General features: G+C 35.9%; 1 protein-coding gene across 6 annotated transcripts in view; it reads left to right on the plus strand.

The window, feature by feature from the left end:
• The window catches only part of UBR3 (ubiquitin protein ligase E3 component n-recognin 3), a 246,998-nt gene that overhangs the window by 75,740 nt on the left and 148,382 nt on the right, over positions 1-22,876 (plus strand). For all 6 annotated transcript variants that reach the window (XM_057551190.1, XM_028166733.2, XM_007183256.2 and 3 more), the window contains exons 6-10: positions 3,444-3,510; positions 8,130-8,260; positions 9,396-9,624; positions 15,758-15,937; positions 16,536-16,669. In XM_057551190.1, coding sequence (XP_057407173.1) covers positions 3,444-3,510; positions 8,130-8,260; positions 9,396-9,624; positions 15,758-15,937; positions 16,536-16,669 — 741 coding nt within the window. The remainder of the gene's footprint in view (positions 1-3,443; positions 3,511-8,129; positions 8,261-9,395; positions 9,625-15,757; positions 15,938-16,535; positions 16,670-22,876) is intronic.

Consider the following 22,876-nt stretch of genomic DNA (forward strand, 5'->3'; position numbering starts at 1 on the left):
AATTCATTGTCATCATTGAATAAATAGAAAATTAATATTAGCAAAAAGATGATGAAATTACCTATTACTTTATCACTTAGAAGTGACTTACTGTAAATAAATATATTCTAACAGATTCTATATATAGTGTATTTTAATTGCTCCATGCTATATATGCTGTTCAGTAACCTGCTGTTCTTACTAATGGTAGTTTTCAACATCTGTAGCAAGGGGTATATTTTAAGAGATTTTATTTGTGTGTATTATCAGTACTTAAATGGTTTCCTACTCCATATGCTATTCTTCATAGCATGTTTTTTTTTTTTCTCATTTATAGTAATAGTTTTTGAACATTTATCTGGTCACAGTGAATATAGTGCTCTAGTATTGTGGTTTTTTTTAATTTTTATTTTTTATTTTTTTAATGCTATTCTTGTCTGCCTACATTCTTTTTATGTATGCATGTATGTATGTATGTATGGCTGTGTTGGGTCTTCGTTTCTGTGCGAGGGCTTTCTCTAGTTGTGGCAAGCGGGGGCCACTCTTCATCGCGGTGCGGGGGCCACTCTTCATCGCGGTGCGGGGGCCACTCTTCATCGCGGTGTGCGTGCCTCTCACTGTCGCGGCCTCTCTTGTTGCGGGGCACAGGCTCCAGATGCGCAGGCTCAGTAGTTGTGGCTCACGGGCCTAGTTGCTCCGCGGCATGTGGGATCTTCCCAGACCAGGGCTCGAACCCGCGTCCCCTGCATTGGCAGGCAGATTCTCAACCACTGCGCCACCAGGGAAGCCCTCTAGTATTGTTTTTCTTCATAGGATATATGTGTGCTATAATTTATTTACCTAATCCCCTGCTCTGCTGTTGGAAACCAAAGATTTTTTTTTTCTATTATAAATAACATTGTGATGAGTATCTATGCATATAGTCCCTATTCACTTGTCTGATTATTTTTTCAGGATAAATTCCTAGAACTGGAATTTCTGTTCCAGTGATAGATATACTTTAACGACTTTTGACATGTGTATTGACAAATTGCCATTCAGGATAATAGTTTTATTATATACTCTCTCAAGCGATGTACAAGAGTACACATTTTCCCACCAGTTTAGATGAAGATAAACTCCCTTCCTAGCTGAGTTTGATACCTATGATGATGTCAAGCTGATCTTTGTTTCTAGACTTTTGTCATTGTGCTTTTTATTCATGGTGTCTTCTTGGAATGACTTTCCTTTCCTTTGCTTGGCTAATTTTACTTGTCCTTTAAAGTGTAAGGTTGGGAAATTTATAAAACTTGTATTGCCATGACTATTGCTTGATCAAGGATATCTTTTCATAGGAAGTTTGTATTTGAAATTATGAAGTAATCCTAACCTGGAATATAACATTAGAATTTTATTTTTTTTTTCTTTTCTCTCAGGGCTGGGAGAGCAGTTTCATAAATGGCTGTTAGCTAAAATCTCGAATTTTAGAACCTTCTGGGTCTTGTGGCATAGTTTTACATTCTTATGTCTGTCTTTTATGGCTCCAAATTTCATACTGGTTGAGTTTCTCTAAGGGCAAGGTGAGGGTGGCAGAGGAAGAGGAGAGTGTAGTTTGACTGTCAGTATTGCTGCCAGGTAGACCATAGAGGCCTGGCTTTGGTAGGAATTAACAGGGAGAGCATATTGAAGTGCTTAGTAAATGCTGAATGACTGAGCTAAGTAGTGTCTTTGGGTAACCCCAGACTGGTCCTGAGGACTGATGCTGGACTTGGCAGAAACCTGGAGTTAAGTCTGTGGTGCGCAGGCCAAGGAGACTACACCAATGGGCAGAGCAGCAGCTTAAAGCCGAGGCTTTTCTGCTTTGGAGATTTGATTTAATTGAGCAAGTGTCTGGGAATTTGTACCATGCTTCTAACCTGCCACCAACATAATTGGTTAGCACAACAGACTGTGTGCCAAAATGCTACCACATGTCTTTATAATACCAGTTGGCTCATATATCTTTGGAAATATAGGAAAAAGCTGTCAGTATAACATGGAAGTTTTGGATTCCTATGCAATCTTTCCTAGCTCAGGAGAGCTGGGATAGTGGGGTAGAATCATATCCTTTAGCTGGAGGGGAGAAAACCCTGAACTGTGAAGGCAGCAGGAACCTTTTTAGCAACATTCAGAGGAAATCAGAAACGAGCATCTGCACCCACGGCTCCCTCCCTAAGAGGCACATCGCTAGCCTCACTGTTGGTTTCTCTAGTAGCCGGCCGCTTCCTCTGCTCCTCTTCCCTCTGTGTTGTCTCAGCCAGCCAGCTTCCCACTTTTTTGTTGTGGTAGGTTGTTAACGTCCCCTGAGACAGCCTCAGATCACTCCAAGATGTTTGCCTGGGCATCCAAATGATCTCCCCAGGTACTGATTATTGCTTCTGTTACTTCTTTGGTTACAAACTTTCTAGGTTACAAAATAGGTTGTGAGTGGTCTGCCCCTCACCCTTTTATTTCCTATAAGCCTTTTTTTTTTTAATTAAAATTTTTTTAAAATTTTATTTATTTATTTTTGGCTGTTGTTGGGTCTTCGTTGCTGCACGTGGGCTTTCTCTAGTCAAGGCGAGCGGGGGCTACTCTTCATTGCGGTACGCGGGCTTCTCATTGCAGTGGCTTCTCTTGTTGCAGAGCACGGGCTCTAGGCGCGCGGGCTTCAGTAGTGTGGCACGCGGGCTCAGTAGTTGTGGCTCGTGGGCTTATTTGCTCCACAGCATGTGGGATCTTCCTGGACACAGCTCAAACCCATGTCCCCTGCATTGGCAGGCAAATTTTTAACCACTGCACCACCAGGGAAGTCTGCCTTGTTGTTTTTAATGTGAGGTTTTTTTCAGGAATGGATATATCACATGTGAGCAGAAATGCATGTATTTTCTTCTTGGCTTTTTTTCCTAAGCACATTTTAATTTGTTTTTATTATTATTTTTTTGACTGTCAACTCCAGCTTCTAATATGCTATGCTTATTTTTCAGAACTTGATCTCTTGAACTCATTTTGTTTGTGTTAGACTCTTCAAAGCCTTTCCTCTATTCATTGTTTTAACCGTCTTCTCCTTCTCCCCTTCCTTCCGATGCTAATCTGCTCCCTCCTCACCTTTAGCTTCTTTGATATTATATTTATAAGGTTAGGAAAATTTTTATTTTGGCATTTTGGGGTATTTAAGAGTCTTTCATTAGAAGCACAGATTAAGTTCAAGAACTCTTATATTTTAATCCTAAGGATTTTCATGATATATTTTAATTATAATGCTAATTTTAAATTTAATTTTCAATTTAAAGTTAGCAGCATTAAAATATATTTTATGACAGCAAATACATAAAATCGTTGGTTAATAATATGTAAGCATGCCTATATTTTATATTTAACATAATTTATAAGCATATTTATATTTACATAAAATGTATAAATTCATGAATAGGACTATAGATAATGCTAATTTTGTTTTTCTCCAGGAGGATCAGGATGGGAGTCAAGGTCTGGGCAAGAGAAAGAGGGTCAAACTAAGCAGTAACACCAAAGGTATTTATATTTTGTTTTTTCCTTGTATAAAAAAAATGCTTAATCATTAAGAGCACTTGAAGGGAGAGTAATGTTATTAGATTTGTCTAATATGGAGAAAGTGTTGTTAGAGCATGATTGTGGGGGACCTCGAAAGCAAGTAAAACCCTTACTGTTGGGATTTTGTTCATTTGTTTTCTTTATAAAATGAGCAACATCATATTTGAGCCAGAAAAATAGTCTCTTCATTGAATCTTTGATTTGGATCCAGCATATTTGGTGTAAAGCTTTAATTTGATTTAAAGGATGAGCAAGAGGGAGATTTTGGGTGTTTGTGTGAGAAAAAGTAACAAGAGTGAAAGAGAGTGAGAATGAGAATGAATGGCACTTACCACATATTAAGGGCTCAGAAAGGACTCAGTACATATTGTTGCAAAGGAAGAAGTAGATATGCCTGTAGTGAGGGAATAGATTAGTAATAAGTAATATATATTGAACTTTTTTTAAAATGACACTTTTAATTAAATTAATTAATTAATTATTTATTTTTGGCTGTGTTGGGTCTTCGTTTCTGTGTGAGGGCTTTCTCTAGTTGCGGCAAGCGGGGGCCACTCTTCGTCGCAGTGTGCGGGCCTCTCACTATCGTGGCCTCTCTTATTGCGGAGCACAGGCTCCAGACACGCATGCTCAGTAGTTGTGGCTCACCGGCCTAGTTGCTCCGCGGCATGTGGGATCTTCCCAGACCAGGGCTCGAACCCGTGTCCCCTGCATTAGCAGGCAGATTCTCAACCACTGCACCACCAGGGAAGCCCTTGAACTTTTTATATATGCTAGATGTAGTGCTAATCACATCACATGCATTGTGTCATTTAATTCTCCAAGTAACCATATGAAGCGGGTTTTATTATTATTACTATTTTATGAATGAGGAAATGGAGGCATGTTAGGTTTAACAGCTAATGAGAAGTAGGTCCTTAATTCAAATCCCAGAGTTTAAATGCTTTGTCACTATATTTTCTTGACCCTCCCTAAAAGCTTTTCTAGAGTACTTATTATTAGTTGGCAGCCTGTGCTCTGGATTTTTGCCATGGATTTCCAAATCTTAACATAGTCTATTTTCTGGGTTAGTATGGTCTGTTAGAAAGTCTCCAGAGGTTAAAATATTATTTTGATGAAAAGATTCTTACTTCTGGTGCTAAGTGTGTCTTGTGGAAAGTTTAGGACTGCTTGGAAGGTGGAGCAAGCAGGCAGTTTCCGTTGAGGCTCATTTTGTAAGTCTGTACTTAGTTACTCATGTTGTTGCATTTAACTTACAGACTGTTAGCAAAGGGCATGAAATTTGATTTGCTGGCCAACATGCGCATTTTCCCTTTCTTCGTGGCCCAGCAGAGAACCTCTAATGCCTGAAAGAAATTAGAAATCCATATGGCTAACTGGCCCCTTGACTTACCAGAGTTGTCCATGTGTTTACCTGAGTCCTTGAGACACATCTGAGTTGGAGGAGATTGTTAGGCATATACTTGAGTTTAAGCTTCAGGGATGTTCAGAAAATACCTGTTATGGCGTAAGAGGTCATTGTTTTCCTTCAGCCTGATCAAACTCTGGCTGAAGTTACTTTTTATGCAGACTTTATGTTGAAGTTGATTTTCTATTATATGAATTTTTTTGCATTTGAGATTGATTGTTTTCTCTTCCTTCCTCTACTGGTAAGAAGTGGTGTAGAGATTTAAGACTTGATCAGTTATCATGTTTGGTTTAAGTATGTATGTGGAAGAAGTGGCTTTTGAAAAAGTAGAAAGTGAGGCTTTTTGAATTAGTAGAACCTCTGTTTTCAAAAAGTGATTGTTGCTTTTGAAAATGTCTGAAGTTCAGGGAGTGGTTTAGTTTTTGTAAGAATTTGATTCAGAAGTTTGAAAGTGAGCTGAAAATAAAACATGTAATGATAGGCAAGAGGAGAGGCACTGTGCTAACAAACACATCACTGCCTATTCTCAAAACCGCAATTTTAAGGGTGAAGGGCCTAGGCCTAGAGGGCTTCAGCTAACATGGCCAAGATTATTGAGCTCGTGAGTTGCAGAGGCTGGACTCTACTGTCTAAATTAAATGCTGTCATGCATTTGTACCACATACTGATTCTTCAGAAATCTCTTTTTACAATTTGGCTTGAGTTGTTTAGGCGTTGTAAAGGTCATGACAATTTAATCAAGATTTTAAAGGTAAATAATCATACGTAACTAATGGAAGCATTTCTAACCACATTTCCATAACATAACATGTAAAACACATAACACATGCTTTAAATATCTTGGGAAACTGATATCATTTATTTTAAGAATAACAGTGAAGACATTGTGGGTTTTTCTCCCTCTTTTTTATGTCTGAAGTTAGAAAAATTGGATTGTACATAACTGCAGCTATTTTCAGCATAACTGCAGCATTTTAGTAGAAGCTATAGCTTTTCTGGTACGTTCAGATTGTTTTATTTATTTAAAACAAAGTTAATGTATCTTTCTTTTTTAATGCTTGACATATAATAATTATGGTAGCTTCAGGCTTTTCTTTGGCTAATACAAGCTTGCAGAGAGTTATAACTGAATTTTAGGATAAATACTGCTAGTTTTGTTCAACTTTGTAATTGTTTTCAGAAGCACTTCTCTGTGAGGGTTTTATTTTTTTGGTAGTCTGTGAAATTTTCAGTCATGTTAGTACCAAGTGAATTTTGAGAATTAAATTGACTTCAGCAATGTGTGCTGTGGATTATATTCTAATTGTTAATTGTAATCCTTATATTCCTGTCACCTGATTCATTTGGTCCCTAATTTTATTACTTTTTTGGCTTTGAATCTGTCAGCTTGTGCCTTTGAATATATTTTACCTCATTTCTTGCAGGACTGGTTTATGTCTCTTTTTGAATCATTGCCGTATCCTGGGAATGATCTATTTCAGGAGGAAGAGATTTCTGTTTTACAAGTAGAAAATTCTGAGATTTGGAAAATAAAGAATTATTGTTTCCAATAAAGGGATGTGTAGTGTAATTGTATTTATACTTTTACTCCTACTACATACGGCTTATAGTAAAGGCACCACTGAAAGGGAATTAGGTAGGGGATTAGCAGATACTTTGGTCTCTCTGTAATCTAAATCGTAGTGTCTCTAGATTAATGAAATTATTATTCTGAAAGCAATGGATTATTAATTATTAATCGAACATGGGGTTAAAGTTACATCTAACTTTAATATCTGATTCAAGTCTTATTAAACTCAGTGTTTTACAGAAGTATCGAGAGAGTGATTAAATACTGAGTTGTTACTCTTTTAGACCCGTTACCTGAGGAGATGTGGTATGAACACATTACTCAATAATAGAAGAACTGTGACACTGGGGTAGGATTGGGGTAAGGTTAATTGAAAAAACTACAGGGTTACCCTGCAAGACTACTTCAACTGTGATATAGTTAGGGCTGTATCCGAGTATTTTGGTTCATGTGATACTGGTTTTTCAAATCTTTCATCTAACTCTAGTCTCTGCTTAAGCACTGTCACTGAAACAGTCCATTCATAGTTGACACTTGATGCCCTTATCTTCTTGATGTCCTTATATAGAGCTGATGATCCAGAGCAGTATCCCAAGATAATTTGCTCCAATAAAGATTAATAGAATTTTCTAGTTCATTTTGAGGGGAAAAAAATTAGAGAAAGTGAGAGAAAGAGATAGCCAAAGTATTAAAAATATTCAGTTCACACTTTGCTGTACACCTTGAAACTAACACAACATTGTTAATCAACTATACTCCAGTGTAAAATAAAAATTTAAAAAATTTCAATTCATCATATACTAGTTGAGACCTTTTTGTTGATTAAGCATGGCAAGGAGGCAGAGATAAGCAAGAGACGGCCTAACCCTCAAGGAGTGGCACTTGGCTTTAGAAAATAGACTTTCCAGTAAATAATTTTATTCCCCCCTTTGAATACCTTTATTCAAAAGGGGCATGCATTTCCTGTTTCCTCTATGCATGAAGAGGGTATCTTGAGTCCAGTGCCAGTAAGCATATCTAATGTTCTATGTGTTTCCTGGTATGTTCCTACCAGAAGAAAGTAACTGCTTCTGTATACTAGAGTAAGCAATGCACTAGTGATTATCTTCTCTAGTGAAGTTAATATTTCATTTATGAAGGATAATTTTAGAGAAATCAATTATTCATCCATAAAGATTTTTTTCAAAAATAAAAAATTTAGATAACTTTGGAGTTTATGTCCTTAAAAGTATGTTTTTAGGTTAAAATTACTATTACTATTTTAAATTAAGTGCCATGAATATTGTTCTTGTAAGATAATTGTTTTAAATCTTAGTAGAAGTTTTAGATAAATGGCTTATGTTTAAGGGCAAGTAATTACTTATTTTTCTAGTAACTGCTTTATATTAAATTATAAGGATTAAGTATTTTACTATTTATATACTGTGGACATTATAGAAATTTAGCTTGATATTGTTAGCATTATCATTTGAATTATTGAAAGGATAGCCTTAATTTTTAGGTACGTTCAGATGTTTGAGGTTGATGGGTTATTAATCATAGTAAGGTTTACTGAGATGAGCAACTTAAATCATTAGGGTGATAAATTTTATTTTTCTTATGTAGATCAATCCATAATGGATGTTTTGAAACACAAAAGTTTCTTAGAAGAACTATTGTTTTGGACTATAAAGTATGAATTTCCTCAGAAGATGGTGACTTTCTTACTCAACATGCTTCCAGATCAAGAGTATAAGGTATCTACAATTTTTCCTTCCTTTATGAACTTTGCTCCTCTTTCTTTGCCTTTTCAATACTAAATCTTTTTGATATATTTCTCAGCTCTGTTGCCAAAAGAGGGCCTGCACAAAAAGCACAGTATTGTAGATCTGAGTCAAAGCACCATTACAGAGCAGGATTTCTAAGGGTTGCCTTTGTGCATGAAACTTGGTCCAAAGGGATTGCTGGGGGACAAACAAAAACACAGTTGCACAAATAAATATGTAGTTACAAATTGTAGTAAGTTCTCTAAAGGAGAAAGGTACAAGGTGCTATGAGAATGTTTAATGGGGGCAACTGAATTTAGATTGTATGGTTAGGCATGGGAAAAGCATGGAGTTTGTAGCTGCTGGCCATGACTGTTAAAGACACAGTGGTATTGACTCATGTACACATGTACATAGGTGAAGTCTCTAGTTTCAGAGGGTGTGGACTCACCTGTTACTACTGTATGGTTATGGCAAAGTTGCACAACCTAGTGTCTGAAAAGACAATAAATCATGCTATAGTTCTTATGGTTTAGGTAGTAAAGCCTCTTTAGGAGTGACACTTTAATAATGCTGTTGTTTTGTGTCTTTATACCTGCTTAAGAAAACAATAGAGGAAGTGTATATGGTATACAGAAGAGAATATTTAGTCAGAATGGTGGTTGGCTTTCATATCAAATAGGAAAAGATATTATTTCTTTCGGAGTAGTCACGTTGACTCACTTATTGTTTAGTTATATAAACAACTCTGATGGTTTTCAAGTGAGGCTTTAGATTTTGTTGTTAAAGTTGGTAGCACAGGACAAAGACACATACTTTGACATTAGTGAATTGATATATTGTGAGCAAAGTGAAGATTTGTATTTTTAGACTATCTTTGTAATTGCTTTAAAACTTTAATAATTTAAAATGCATATTGAACATTTTTTTAACCATCAAAGTATTTTGCTAATTTTCCAAAAAAGGACAAATGTACGACTACCATCATTACTGAAATTATTTTTCCAGTTATCTTGGATATCATCACAAGCTAATCATAGCTTAAAAATGCTAGTATAATATGTTGGAAAATGTGTTGTAAAACTTAAACTGTGTTTTTTTTCTTCCTATTTAAAACATTTTACAGGTTGCTTTTACAAAAACTTTTGTTCAGCATTATGCTTTTATTATGAAAACACTGAAGAAAAGTCATGAATCAGACACAATGTCTAACAGAATTGTGCATATTAGTGTTCAGTTGTTCAGCAATGAGGAGCTAGCCAGACAGGTAACAGAAGAATGTCAGCTGCTGGATATTATGGTCACTGTGCTGTTATACATGATGGAAAGTTGCCTTATTAAAAGTGAGCTACAAGGTAAACACAGAATTATTTTCACTAGTTTTATAAGTATACTTTGTATAACTAATCTTAAAAACTCCCTTTATGCTTAAAAATAGCTTTTAAAAATATTATAAAATAATACATGTTTGTTAAAGAAAAATTTATAAAAATTTCAGCAAAATTTAAAGAAAAACTTTAAAATCACCTATAGTTTTGTTATTCACAAATAACTTAATATTAACAAATATTTTGGGATATTTCTTTCTGTCTTTTTGTGTGATGTGAGTATATTTACAGATGCGAATATGTACTGTAAAATATGCTATCAAGTGTACACATCAAGAACATGTTCTTTCATGATTGCAGGTAGTAATATATGACTTTACCATTATTTAACCATTTTCTTATTAATTAGATATGTTTCTGTTTTTTTAATCATGAATTTGTTACTGTCAGCTTTAGACATTTTATATGCATATACTTTTATAATTTAAAAGTTGGAATAAATCTTGCCTTTTTTATATGTTCCTTTAGTGTGATATTTAATTTTCTTCCTTTATGCCTCCTCAAATTGCCATAACATTTCTAGGAATTCCTCCCATTCTTCTTTCTTTGTGGTCTTTCATCTTGACTTCACCTCCTTGTAATAATTTATATTATTTGAGTATTTGCTATGTACTAGGCACTGTGTTAATACTATTTATATGTTGTCTCAATTACGCTTCTGAACAGCTCTCTAGATTGGCGTTATTATTATTTCCACTTTAAAGATGAGTAAATTGAAGTTTAGAGAAATTAAGTCATTTGCTGTAGATTATATAGTTAGTAGATGACAGAGCCAAGAAGGACTTTATATCTCCTGATGTCAGAATCTTTGTTCTTAGCCACAATACAGCCAGGCCAACATTAATAGGACTGTGTCTTAACTTGTTGGCACTTGGAGCTAAACTTAAAAAATAACAACAAATAATGCCTCAAATTAAATCTTAGGACCTTTCCATTCTCTTTGGATGGGAGATCTTATACTTGAGACTTGCCTTCTACTGTTGTCTCCTTTTGCATATCAGCTCCTATTTTCTCTTTATACTGATAGTCTGCCTATTCTCAGATGTAATACCATAGCCTGAAAATTTATATAGGGCTCAGTACAGGGCATGATGCCTTATATATAATAATAGCTTGCTAATAATGATGATGGCTACCATCTTTCGAGCACTTACTGTATACCATGCTTTTTTTTTCAGTACTTTATATGTATTATCTAATTTATCAGTAATTCTGGGGAGTAGATATTGTTTTTTCCATTTTATAGATGAGGCATTTGTGGTTTAGGAAGTTGAAAAGTCAGTGATCTGTGGTTTTATAGCTGTAAGTGGTAAAGCTAGGTGTCTAACTCATACTCTGACCCACTGCGTAACTGCCTTCCCATTGTAGGTATAGTGGGAGAATAATACATTATTTACATTGAACAGTATACCTCTTTACCTTTTTAAAAGAAAAATTAAAAGCTGCTTTGTATTGTACATTTTCCTGTCTTTGTGTAGGATGACCTTTTCTTTCTTAGAGATTTAGCTACGTATATTACTTTCTCTTTTCTTTTTTGAAATAGTGTCTATCATCATTCAGCTATATCAGTGATATTCTTACGTGTAGAACTATATAATTAGAAAAGGACTTTTCACAAGTATAGTATTTTTAATTTATAAACTGGAAAACTTAAAAAAATTAAAAGTATCTACTCTTTTGAAAAGAATCTTGAGTCTATTTTCTTGACTAAGTGGTTTAGCTATGCTTATTTTATATGGTTTGCATTTCAGAGGAGAATGTTTGGGAGGAAGAGGTATATGAGTCTGCCTCCCACTTTTTTCTATAGGCATCTTTCCTGAGAGACTTTTTATGTTCATTTCCTTATCTTCCAGTCACTCATTAACCCACCTCAATCTAGTGTCTGCTTCCGTCATTCTATTGCTGTCTCCAAAATTGTCCACGACTCCAGTAGCCACATGTCCTACTTTCCCCAGAACAGCTCCAAGTTATGCCTGTTATTTTGACATCATTTTTCATACAGTCCTTTTTACTCTCAGAAGTGTCCCTGTTTATATGATAAATTATATGGTCACCCTTTCTATGACTACATGATAAGGAAGCCAGTGGCAACACTTTGGACCTTATCTTGCTTGATTTTCATTATCATTTTACACTGTTGATTCTCTGTTCCTTGTGTGGCATGAAACTATTTTCTACTTGTTCTATCAGTGTTGGTGTTTCTTGGCACTTGGTCTTGCTGTCTCTGTGTTTCTCACTTTTCCCATATTTTCTGAAATCGTATTACATGGTTTTAGTTGCTTTCTACACATACCTCCTTCTAATGCAGTTAGTCTGTCCTGGAAATTCTTACACAAATTGAATTTTCCAAAAGCTAAGTAGCTATAAGTAACATTGCTAAGATCTTTAAATATAAATGTATTTTTTCTAGCAATAAATTACATTATTTCTAAGCCAAGTCTAAAACTATCTTTAGCTCCTATGCTGTTTTTCTTCCTCTTTCAAAAGTAACATAACATTTCATGTTACATATTTACTGGTTTTCTAAAAGCACCATATGTTTTCCCTGTTTTTACATGAAGAGTATTGGAATGAGCTTTAAATATATTGAACTAGCTACAGATATTGCACAAGTTCTTTATACTTCTTTTCTTATTTTGTAATAGCCCCTATCTAGCCTTTGTATACATTGTCATTAGACAATATTTGAAAATTCTGTCCACACTGTTAGTAAATGTAGGAGCTGATACAATGAGAATTCACATGGCCACAGCAATAGCTGAAGATTAAAAGGAAAAAGCCTCTAGTAGTATGTGGTCCCTTCCTTATACTTTTACTTTGTTGTATTCATTTCTGCACCATACTACTTTGTGATTCCAAATATAACTCATAACTTTCCATATCCCTGAAAGTTTACAGTTTGTCTTATGAAACTGTCTGTTTAAAATGAAACTTAAAACCATGTGTTGTGGGACTTCCCTGGTGGTGCAGTGGTTAAGAGTCTGCCTGCCAATGTAGGGGACATGGGTTCGAGCCCTGGTCAGGGAAGATCCCACGTGCCGTGGAGCAACTAAGCCCGTGTGCCGCAACTACTGAGCCTGCGCTCTAGAGCCCATGAGCCACAACTGCTGAGCCCTTGTGCCACAACTACTGAAGCCTGCGCACCTAGAGCCCATGCTCTGCAACAAGAGAGGCCACTGCAATGAGAAGCCTGTGCACTGCAACGAAGAGTAGCCCCTGCTCACTGCAACTAGAGAAAGCCCGTGCAGCAGCGAAGACCCAACACAGCAAAAATAAATAAATTTAAAAAAAAGGTTAACTTAAAAAAAAAAAAGGAATAAAGTTAAAAAAAAACAGAACAAAACCATGTGTTGCATAACTATAGCAATGTCTGTAGTTGCTAATAATACCAGATTGATCTTCTGTCCTGCATATCAAATTGTTTATTAAACTATATACTTTGGATGTCTACAAGCAACTCAGACACACAGTGTCAACACCAAAACCCATTCTGTCTCTATCAAGCCTGCTTCTTTTCTATTGCATTTGTGCATGTGTGTGTATGTGTATATATGTATGTGTGTATTAGCACTCAAGTCGGTGTGTTGGTACCACTCTAACCATCTACAGAGTTGCCCAACCTAAAAACCTAGGAGTCATTTTTGACTTCTTACTCTTTGTAGAAATAGTGAACATCACCAGGTCTGTCATTTAAATCCTTCTGAATATCTTAGAATAGCCAACTTTTCATCTCTGCATCTTCATGCCAACACCATAGTTCAAGCCATCGCCATCTCTAGGCCTTCTACTACTAGTCATCAGCACCCTCCTGTATAGTCAGTCTCCACACTAAACATCTAGTCATGTCCTCTCTCTTAAAACCCCCTCTGTGGCTTGCCATTCTCTTCACATGAACTGCAAACTCCTGAAGCTGATTTATGAGGCCATCTAGACTCATTTGTGCCACCTATTCTCTGCATTCTTTGTCCCAGTAATTCCATCCTTTTTCATACTGCTTCCTCTACTTAGAACACCATTTCCTCTCCATCTCTAGTTTATTTGGCTAATCCCAATTTCTGCTTCATTCTGTAAATCTCAGTTAAACATCACTTCCTCAGGAAACTCTTTTCCTGAATTGTAGACCAGCTTTATTTGTTCTTATGACTTCTTGTACTTTTCCTATTACAGACCTTACCACACTCTGTCTTCTTAGATATTAACCTCAGTGGAGAGAGAGAATGTATAAATCTTGATTTATTTACCGCTTTATTTTCAGAGCTTACTAGAATACCTGACCCTCAGTAGGAGCTCAATAAATATTTGTTGATGAGTGAATAGCATTTAACACTGAATCATTGCTCTCTCTGTATCTATATTTGGAAAAGTATCAGTTGGATAAAAATAGAAGTTCTAATCATTTTATTTCATAAAAAATTCCAAGGTATTTTTCGCAAGAACAGTAGTAGTTAAAGCAGTGTCAGGAAAATAGTGATTTTGATTAATTATATTCTGCTTATTCATCCTCTGATTTCAATTAAATAGAACAGTGATTCTCAATGTTTTAAAAAATTAAAAAATCCCAGCATCCCTAGGCACTGTCCCATCAGCATCAGCTGCTCACCAACTCACAGTGGCAGTAGTTGTCAGAGAGGGCGTTTCTGAATCTCAGGTGTGGGTAATTTATAAAAGCTCCCTTACTCCCACTTCCTCATTCAGTTATACCCTCTCTCATCCTGTTGTGGGTCCTGTTCTTATGTCTTGTTAAATTTGAGTTGGGTAAAGTAATTTCATGGACTGAAACCTAAATTTAACTTATGGAAATAAGTGCAGTAGAAGCCCTCTTCACTGATGAGTTTGACAATGAGGTGGTTATTTGAAAAGTAGGTTAAAGTGAGGCATTGTTAAAAAGTGATACATACGTATCTTAAACGGTGGATTTTAACTTAAACCACGGGAATGTATGTTTGTTTTCCAACCTTTTAATTTTGGGCAAAGCAGTTGTAAGGTATGGTTTTCTTTACTGGAGTTCTCCGTTGTCCTTCTTGTATATACCACATCTGTAAAGCAGCATCTGTGATTTTCATTTTCAGTTTCTTTAAAGTAGAGTAAGAACATAAAGATTTTCATGAAGCAATCTGAGTGCAAAATCCTTCTAGACTTTTGTGATTTTTCTCCTCCAAGATTTTTGTAGGCACTTTTATTGTCTTTCAAAAGCTTATGATCCAGTTTTGGTTATACCTCTATTTATGCATTCATATTTTATCAGATTATTTGTAACTTAAAATTTATAATTATAGTAAAAAGAACAATTAGTATGAACAGAAGCAAAAACAGACTCTGGATAAGCTTATACCTTGGGGCTTGTGTACTAGGGAATAGGCTACAAGCTTTGAGCATTCTGTGTATTATGGGTATTAGTGTGTTTTACAGTGGGAATGGGGGGCTTGTTTGTCCAGTGAATCAGTTAAGCTGGAATAGGTCAAGAGAGCTAATGCATACATGCTATCACTTCTAATAGTAAAGTTTTTGTACAAGCCTAATCCTCCCCATCTCCTCCTTCCAGCAATGTATTTAAACTTTGAGGATTTTTTTTTAAAGCTTAAGAGATTTATGTGTGTTTTTTGTTGTTTCATTTTTGAAATACTGTGTTAAAAATTGTTTTTACATGTCCTTTGAATAGAAGAAAGCAATTAAATATATATCATTTAAGTCATACAGATTTGATTGAAAAGATAGAATGAGATTAATCTAGGGATAAAAACATTTTATTGATTAGAACTGAAAATATTGCATTATATCATTAAAATCAAGAAAATAATAAGGTTTTATAAACATGTAACTAAATATCATGTAATATGTTAGACATGTGGTAATAATTATTATAATGATGTGCTAAGTGTTACGTTAACATTTCATTTAATTCCCTTAAGATATGTGTCTTTTTCTGTTTTACAGATGAGGAAATTGATTCAGAGCTATGTAATATACCTAAAGCCATATAGTTATTAAATGGCAGGCTGGGGTTTCAATTTAGGTGACTGATTCTAAAATGTATAATCTGTATCATTGGTAAAACTATTTTTTTAAACTAATTTTTTTTGTGTGTGTGTGTCTATTTTAGATGAAGAAAATAGTTTACATGTGGTAGTGAATTGTGGAGAAGCATTACTGAAGAATAACACTTATTGGCCTCTTGTCAGTGATTTTATTAATATCCTTTCTCATCAAAGTGTGGCTAAGAGGTTTTTGGAGGACCATGGTTTGTTAGTGACATGGATGAACTTTGTATCTTTCTTTCAAGGTATCAATTTCAGATTTTTTCTTAATTTTTTTTTTTTTTTTAGTTTACAAAATGCCTAATGTTAAACTGTCAAACACTAATTAAAAGATAATAGCACATCATTCAGTTACATGTGAAATGTCTCATTTTAATTAATTGATATTTGTAAGTATTTTGATAAAGTGTTCATGAAAACATATCAGAGTTAGGAAGAAGGTCAAACTATTACATAGGAAATAGGAGTGTAGTTTTTAAAAGCATTTGAAAGCATTAATCTAGAAATTTCTAATCTGTTTTCTAAGAAAGACTCATAATACTTTCATAAAAATTTCAACTGGCATCAATTAAAATAGTTTTGACTTTATTTAATATATTCAATTATATTATATAAGAAAGAGACAGTTCACAAAATGTTTCTAAGAAAACGTAGTTTATAAAGAATTCCAAAAGGACCAGATTGTTTTATTTTTAATAATTTATTAATTTCTATATATATTGTGTCATTATGCCATTTGTGTGCATTAAAATATGTTTGGTACTAGGAAATATTTTACTTGATTTTTAATATGGGTGTTTATTTCCATTTGGCAAGGTTTATATCTGTTTTAATTTTTGCAAGGTATGAACTTAAATAAGCGAGAACTAAATGAGCATGTGGAATTTGAATCTCAGACCTACTATGCTGCCTTTGCTGCTGAACTTGAGGCCTGTGCACAGCCAATGTGGGGACTCTTATCACATTGTAAAATTAGGGTATGTTTTGTTAATTTCTGTGTTTACCTTTAAAATAATTATTTAAGAAAATTATTTGTGAAAACATTGATTTGTTTACTTGTGTGTAATAATATGCAGTGTTTAATTCTGAATTCACCTTGTTGACCTGAGACAGTTAATTGTTATTCTTAGGCAGGTTAGAATTCATTTATATAAATGAATTATCATATCATTCCAGCCTTCCCTTATTGTGAATAGTCTCTGGAGCTTTATAAGTCTCTACATTCATCTTTATTGTTTCATTTTACCCATTATCAGTTAGTTGCCTAATGTTTCTTGTCTCTCAAGGGATGAGGATAGTCCTCAATAAAGTTTACACTTTTAAGATTCCAAGCACAAAATCAGTATACATTTCATACAACTTACAGTTGTTTGTAAAAAGAACCTAAGGGTACATAGCAACAACATAAATTCTTATAATTGGTTAAGAAGTGCTCGCTTATAATTGCATGCATTTATGTCTTTCTGTACAAATATATATTTTACCTTTGCATTTTAAAGTATTCGTTTGATGGGTCTCCAGAATCCTTGGATGGTTTGTTATCTCCTGACCCTGCTAAACTAAGGACTTGACTAAGATTTTGCTGTATGGATCCCATGAAGTCCAACCTGCTAGCCTGTACCAATAAGCATGCTGCACAAGATTTTATAGTGGTCTTGGCTCTGCCTTTTTTGACTTAGGTGACTTGGTCAACTCATTTAAAGCTATTTGAACTTCTTAGTCTTTCTCCTTTTCTTCTAAAAAACTAAAGGAAACAAAATAGAAATGGGACAGCAAAGCCTGCTCTTCCTCACAGGGTTATTATGAGACTCTCTTACATATATTCTTTAAATGTATGTGTTCCTTTAAGTGGATTTCTATTTTCTTTTTGAATTTTATTTATTTTTTCATACAGCAGGTTCTTATTAGTTACCTATTTTATATATATAAAATTATATATTATATATTATTATATTATTATATCAGTGTATATATGTCAATCCCAATCTCCCAGTTCATCCCACCACCACCACCCCCCTCCACTTTCCCCCCTTGGTGTCCGAGGATTTCTATTTTCATGACTCCAGCTTTCTCTAAATGCAGATGACTCACAGCTTTGTTACAGTCTAGCCAGGTTGAAATTTACAACGGCTCTGGTTATTCATGTAGATCTCCTTATAGGTTACATGAATTTTCTCAGGTTCCTAAACTAACTTTTTAAAAACATTTGTCTGTGCTGTGTTCTTTTTTTTTTTTTTTTTTTTTAAATATTTGGCTTTTTTTTTTTTTTTTTTTAAAACTTTGGGTTTATTTATTTATTTATTTATTTTATTTATGGCTGTATTGGGTCTTCGTTTCTGTGCGAGGGCTTTCTCTTGTTGCGGCAAGTGGGGGCCACTCTTCATCGCGGTGCGCAGGCCTCTCATTATCACGGCCTCTCTTGTTGCGGAGCACAGGCTCCAGACGCGCAGGCTCAGTAATTGTGGCTCACGGGCCTAGTTGCTCCGTGGCATGTGGGATCCTCCCAGACCAGGGCTCGAACCCGTGTCCCCTGCATTGGCAGGCAGACTCTCAACCACTGTGCCACCAGGGAAGCCCCTGTGCTGTGTTCTTTATGTCATTTTATGTATGGTGTTTTAAATGATGCAGTTATCCAATATAGAAACCTCCCCTTGCTGTACCAGGTGTGTTCAAGCTATAATCAGATACCATGAATTTTCTCTCATACCAGAAATGTCTCTCTACCACTTCTTTCCTCTGTCTTAATTTATTTCTTTATATTTTTAAAATCTGAGTTGTTTCTTAACTGGTTTTCCTGCCTCTAGATTCTTCCTACTGTAATTTTTCCTGATACCGAAGTTACCGCTAAGCTCTGTGCTTATCTCTCCTTTGCTTAAAAATCATTCAAGTTCTTATGTCTACAGGATAATGTCCATATTTCCTATAAAGGCATTTAAGACCTTCCACAGTTTGCCCTCAACTTGTTTATCGTAATTCACCTTCCTATACCCCCTCTACCTCTGTGCCTTCATTGGATTACCATTCCTCAACATGCAATTCCTTTCTTGATTCCAGTGGTTTTGTTCAAGTTAGTCCCTTTTTTGACAAATGAGCTCATTCTTTCTGCTTAGTCCAGTGCTTCTCTTATATGAGAATCATCTGGGAAGCTTGCAAAATACATGTGCCTGAGTCTCACTGTCAGAGATTTTGGTTTGATGTGCAGTAGGACTTTGGCAGCGATTCTAACTGGAATGAAGAACAATTAGTGTGAGCTCTTCAAAAATTGTACTCATAAGACTCAGCTGATATGTAATCTGCTCCTTTAAATTCTTTCATATTTATGATTCCAGTCTCTGTTTTTATAGTACCTCGTTTAATCTCCATTGTAGCATTTATCAAAAAAAACTGTCGTCTAATATGAGATTCGTTTGTTCATTCATTCAAAAAAGTATCTATTGAATGCTGTTCTATGCCAGATGCTATCTAGATGCTGGGGTTTTTGGTGTCAAACCAAATAGATGTGGTTTTTGCTCTCATGGAGCAGTCTAATAGGAGAGATAGACATTAAGTAAGCAAGCACACAGGTTTATTTTGTAAGCTTTTGTAAGTGTTCTACAGGAAAATATCAGATTGCTATGAGAGTAATGAGTGTGGAGGCTGGTTACGTTTGAGGACCAGGGAAGGCCTTTCTGAAGAATGAAGAAGCCAGCTATATGAAGTATAAAAGTGGGGTTAGTGGTGGGAATAGGGGAGATAGTATGGAATAACCAGCCTCCAGTAGGAAAGTGACTGGTCGTTTTAAGGAGTTTGTGGTTGGAGCCACAGAACAAGATGGAGTTGGAGAGATAGGCAGGGATTGTATTATTTTTTTATTTTTTTATTTTTTTTTAAATCTTTTTTATTTATTTTTGGCTGTGTTGGGTCTTCGGTTCGTGCGAGGGCTTTCTCCGGTTACGGCAAGTGGGGGCCACTCTTCATCGCGGTGCGGGGACCGCTCTTCATCGCGGTGCGCTGGCCTTTCACTATCGCGGCCCCTCCCGTTGCGGGGCACAGGCTCCAGACGCGCAGGCTCAGCAGTTGTGGCACACGGGCCCAGCTGCTCCGTGGCATGTGGGATCCTCCCAGACCAGGGCTCGAACCCGCGTCCCCCGCACTAGCAGGCAGACTCTCAACCACTGCGCCACCAGGGAAGCCCCAGGGATTGTATTATTAATGCAGGTTCTTACAGAACGTGTGAAGGAGCCTTAGATTTAATTTTAAGGACAAGCCAGTGAATATTTTAAAGTAGGGGTTTGATGTGATCAGATTTACATTTAAAAGATCCTTCTGTTTGCTGGAAAGACTGGATTGAGGGGAGCGTGGGGAGCATCATGACTAGTAGCAAATAGACCAGTTAAGATGCTGTGATAATAATCTAGGAAATTCAGGTTTGAAATTCAAGGTGCATTAAAGGTGCATTTTGGATATTGAAGATGTATTTTGAAGGTAGAACCAAAAGCCTTGGTGATGGATTGTATGTTATTGATGAGTGAAATAGACTTTTGGGTAACTATGTATGGAGGTAATTTTACAGAGGTGAAAAAGATCAATAGAAAAGGTTTAGAGAGATCACAGTCAGTTTTAGATATGTTAAGTTTGAGATGACTCTGAAACATCCAAGTGAAAATAGTGAATAGTCAGTTGGATATATGAGTTTTGTGCTCAAAAGAGAAATCTGGACTAGGGTTATAAATTTTAGACCCTTGGGAATAAAAATGGCATTTATTGCCAGGGGATGGGATCACGTCAAACAGGGGGAGAAGAGAAATGGACCTTGAAGAAAAAACTAACATTTAGACATCAGAGAGGGAGAGGAGAAAAACCAGGAGAATGCAACATCATATAAGCCAACAGAAAAGATGGTGATTTAGGAGGGAGGATTGATACGATGTTGATATGAAAAGGTCAGTATTTTAGGAGGATTATTCTGACAACTGTGTTTAGGATGATTTTGGATTATAAGGCTGGGGCTATGTTTATCTATGTGATAATGAGAAATCATTGTTTTCAGGCAGTAGTTTATTTTTCAGTTTTGAAGGCCAGGATTGCAATGTGTTATGGTTTTCTTAATCTAAGAAGTGAAGACAACAGAGAGAAAACGAGCTCATAGTGTTCTGGTAGTATCTGAGAATAGTTTCTTAGCTAAAGGAGCATCTAGTTCCTAGATAAGACGTTCTCTTGATGAGAGCCTACACTATGCCAGACATTGTTCTTTACATTATATTGCTTACATTATGTTTGTATCTAATCTTCATAGCATCTCTTATAAAGTAGATAGTATCATCCCTTTCTTTCAGAGGTTAAATAATTTGCCCACATTTACACAGCTGCAAGTGGAAGCTTGAGTTTGAAAACAAATCCATCTGATTTCAGAACCAGTGCTCTTTATCACTTTGCTATAATTGTCTCTTAGGCAAGATTGTCTAGAGCTTTTTAGCAGCAGTGTTGTCAGGTTTTAGAAATGTAAACTAGAAGAAAGACTATTTTTTTTTTTTTTTAAAGTTTTACTTGATTTTATTTATTTATTTATTTATTTATTTATTTATTTATTTATTTATTTATTTTTGGCTGTGTTGGGTCCTCGGTTCGTGCGAGGGCTTTCTCCAGTTGCGGCAAGCGGGGGCCACTCTTCATCGCGGTGCGGGGACCGCTCTTCATCGCGGTGCGCGGGCCTTTCTCTATCGCGGCCCCTCCCGTCGCGGGGCACAGGCTCCAGACGCGCAGGCTCAGCAATTGTGGCTCACGGGCCCAGCCGCCCCGCGGCACGTGGGATCCTCCCAGACCAGGGCCCGAACCCGTGTCCCCCGCACTAGCAGGCAGATTCTCAACCACTGCGCCACCAGGGAAGCCCCAAGACTATTATTTTAAGTAAAACAAAACTATTGCTTTATGTTTATGTTCTCTAATTATAAAATATAAAACTAAAGGATTAGCAATAGAAAAAAGGAACTTCACCTGATAGCTTACTTTCTTTGTCTGATTGCCCTGTATGCTATTTGGTTCTTGAAAATGCTAAGGGATAGTTAAACAAGTTATACTAGATTAATAACAGATAGCTTGGATAAAGGGATGGCACATTTCTAGAATTTTACTAATTTTTGCTTTCTGAACAGAACAAATAAGCTGTAAAATCTCCATCTAGTGGCAACTTTACATTACTGCAGGCTTGACAGAAGTTAAGTCTGGCCATGAATCTTTGGAGCGCTTAAGTAGTACTTGTCAGATGTAGTGCTAGACTGTGACATAGAGCATTTTATGTACATTATTTCATTTGCTTCTTCATAACAGTACTAGGAGGTAGGTAGTATTATGCCCGTTTTTACGTATGGAGAAACTGAAACTCATAAAATACAAGTAATTTCCTCAAGGTCATAACACTAGTAAGTCACGCATACTGAATTTTTAGGGGTGGGTGTGATAGTGATGGGGAGGTGAGAGAGATGATCTGAACATGATTATTAAGTATGCTGTATTTAGGAATGGAATTAGTTGGTCACCTTTTTGAAGACTCTTGATATACCTACTTTTCAAATTGTTCTCTGGAAGAGTTTATCAGTTTACACTTGTGTAAAGAGGATATAGTGGAGTCCCTTTACTCAAACCTTTGATTAAATAGGAAAACATTTGGTTTTAAATGTTTCTTTATACATGAATTATCTGCAACTTTAGTTTGGTTATGACACATTATTTATGGTAACTTAAAGTGTCATTACATTTTTTTCAGTAAGAGATAGGGAACAGAATGTATAAAATAATATTTTGAGAAGGATAAATCTCATATAGGATAGATTAAAACAGGGTGAGACTGTTGGCAGGGGAACTAGTTAAGTGATATTTTGTCTGAATGGTATCAGAAATAGGAGAAAATGGAAGTGAACCTACATGACAATATTGAGGAAGAATGAACAGGATATGGAGACTGAACTGGGTGAAGGAGAAGTAAATCTCTGAAAGAAAGGGATGATAATATCTACTTTATAAGAGATGCTATATTAATTAACTAATTAATTTTGGGCCACATCCCTTGGCTTGCAGGATCTTAGTTCCCCCACTAGGGATCAAACCCACACCCTTGGCAGTGAAAGCACAGAGTCTTAACCGCTGGACCGCCAGGGAAGTCCCCAGAGATGCTATTTTTAGATATGGATGTGAGGCTTGTAGTTTTT

This window comes from Balaenoptera acutorostrata, chromosome 8 (assembly GCF_949987535.1).
Source record: "Balaenoptera acutorostrata chromosome 8, mBalAcu1.1, whole genome shotgun sequence".
In the NCBI taxonomy this organism is placed as follows: Eukaryota; Metazoa; Chordata; class Mammalia; order Artiodactyla; family Balaenopteridae; genus Balaenoptera; species Balaenoptera acutorostrata.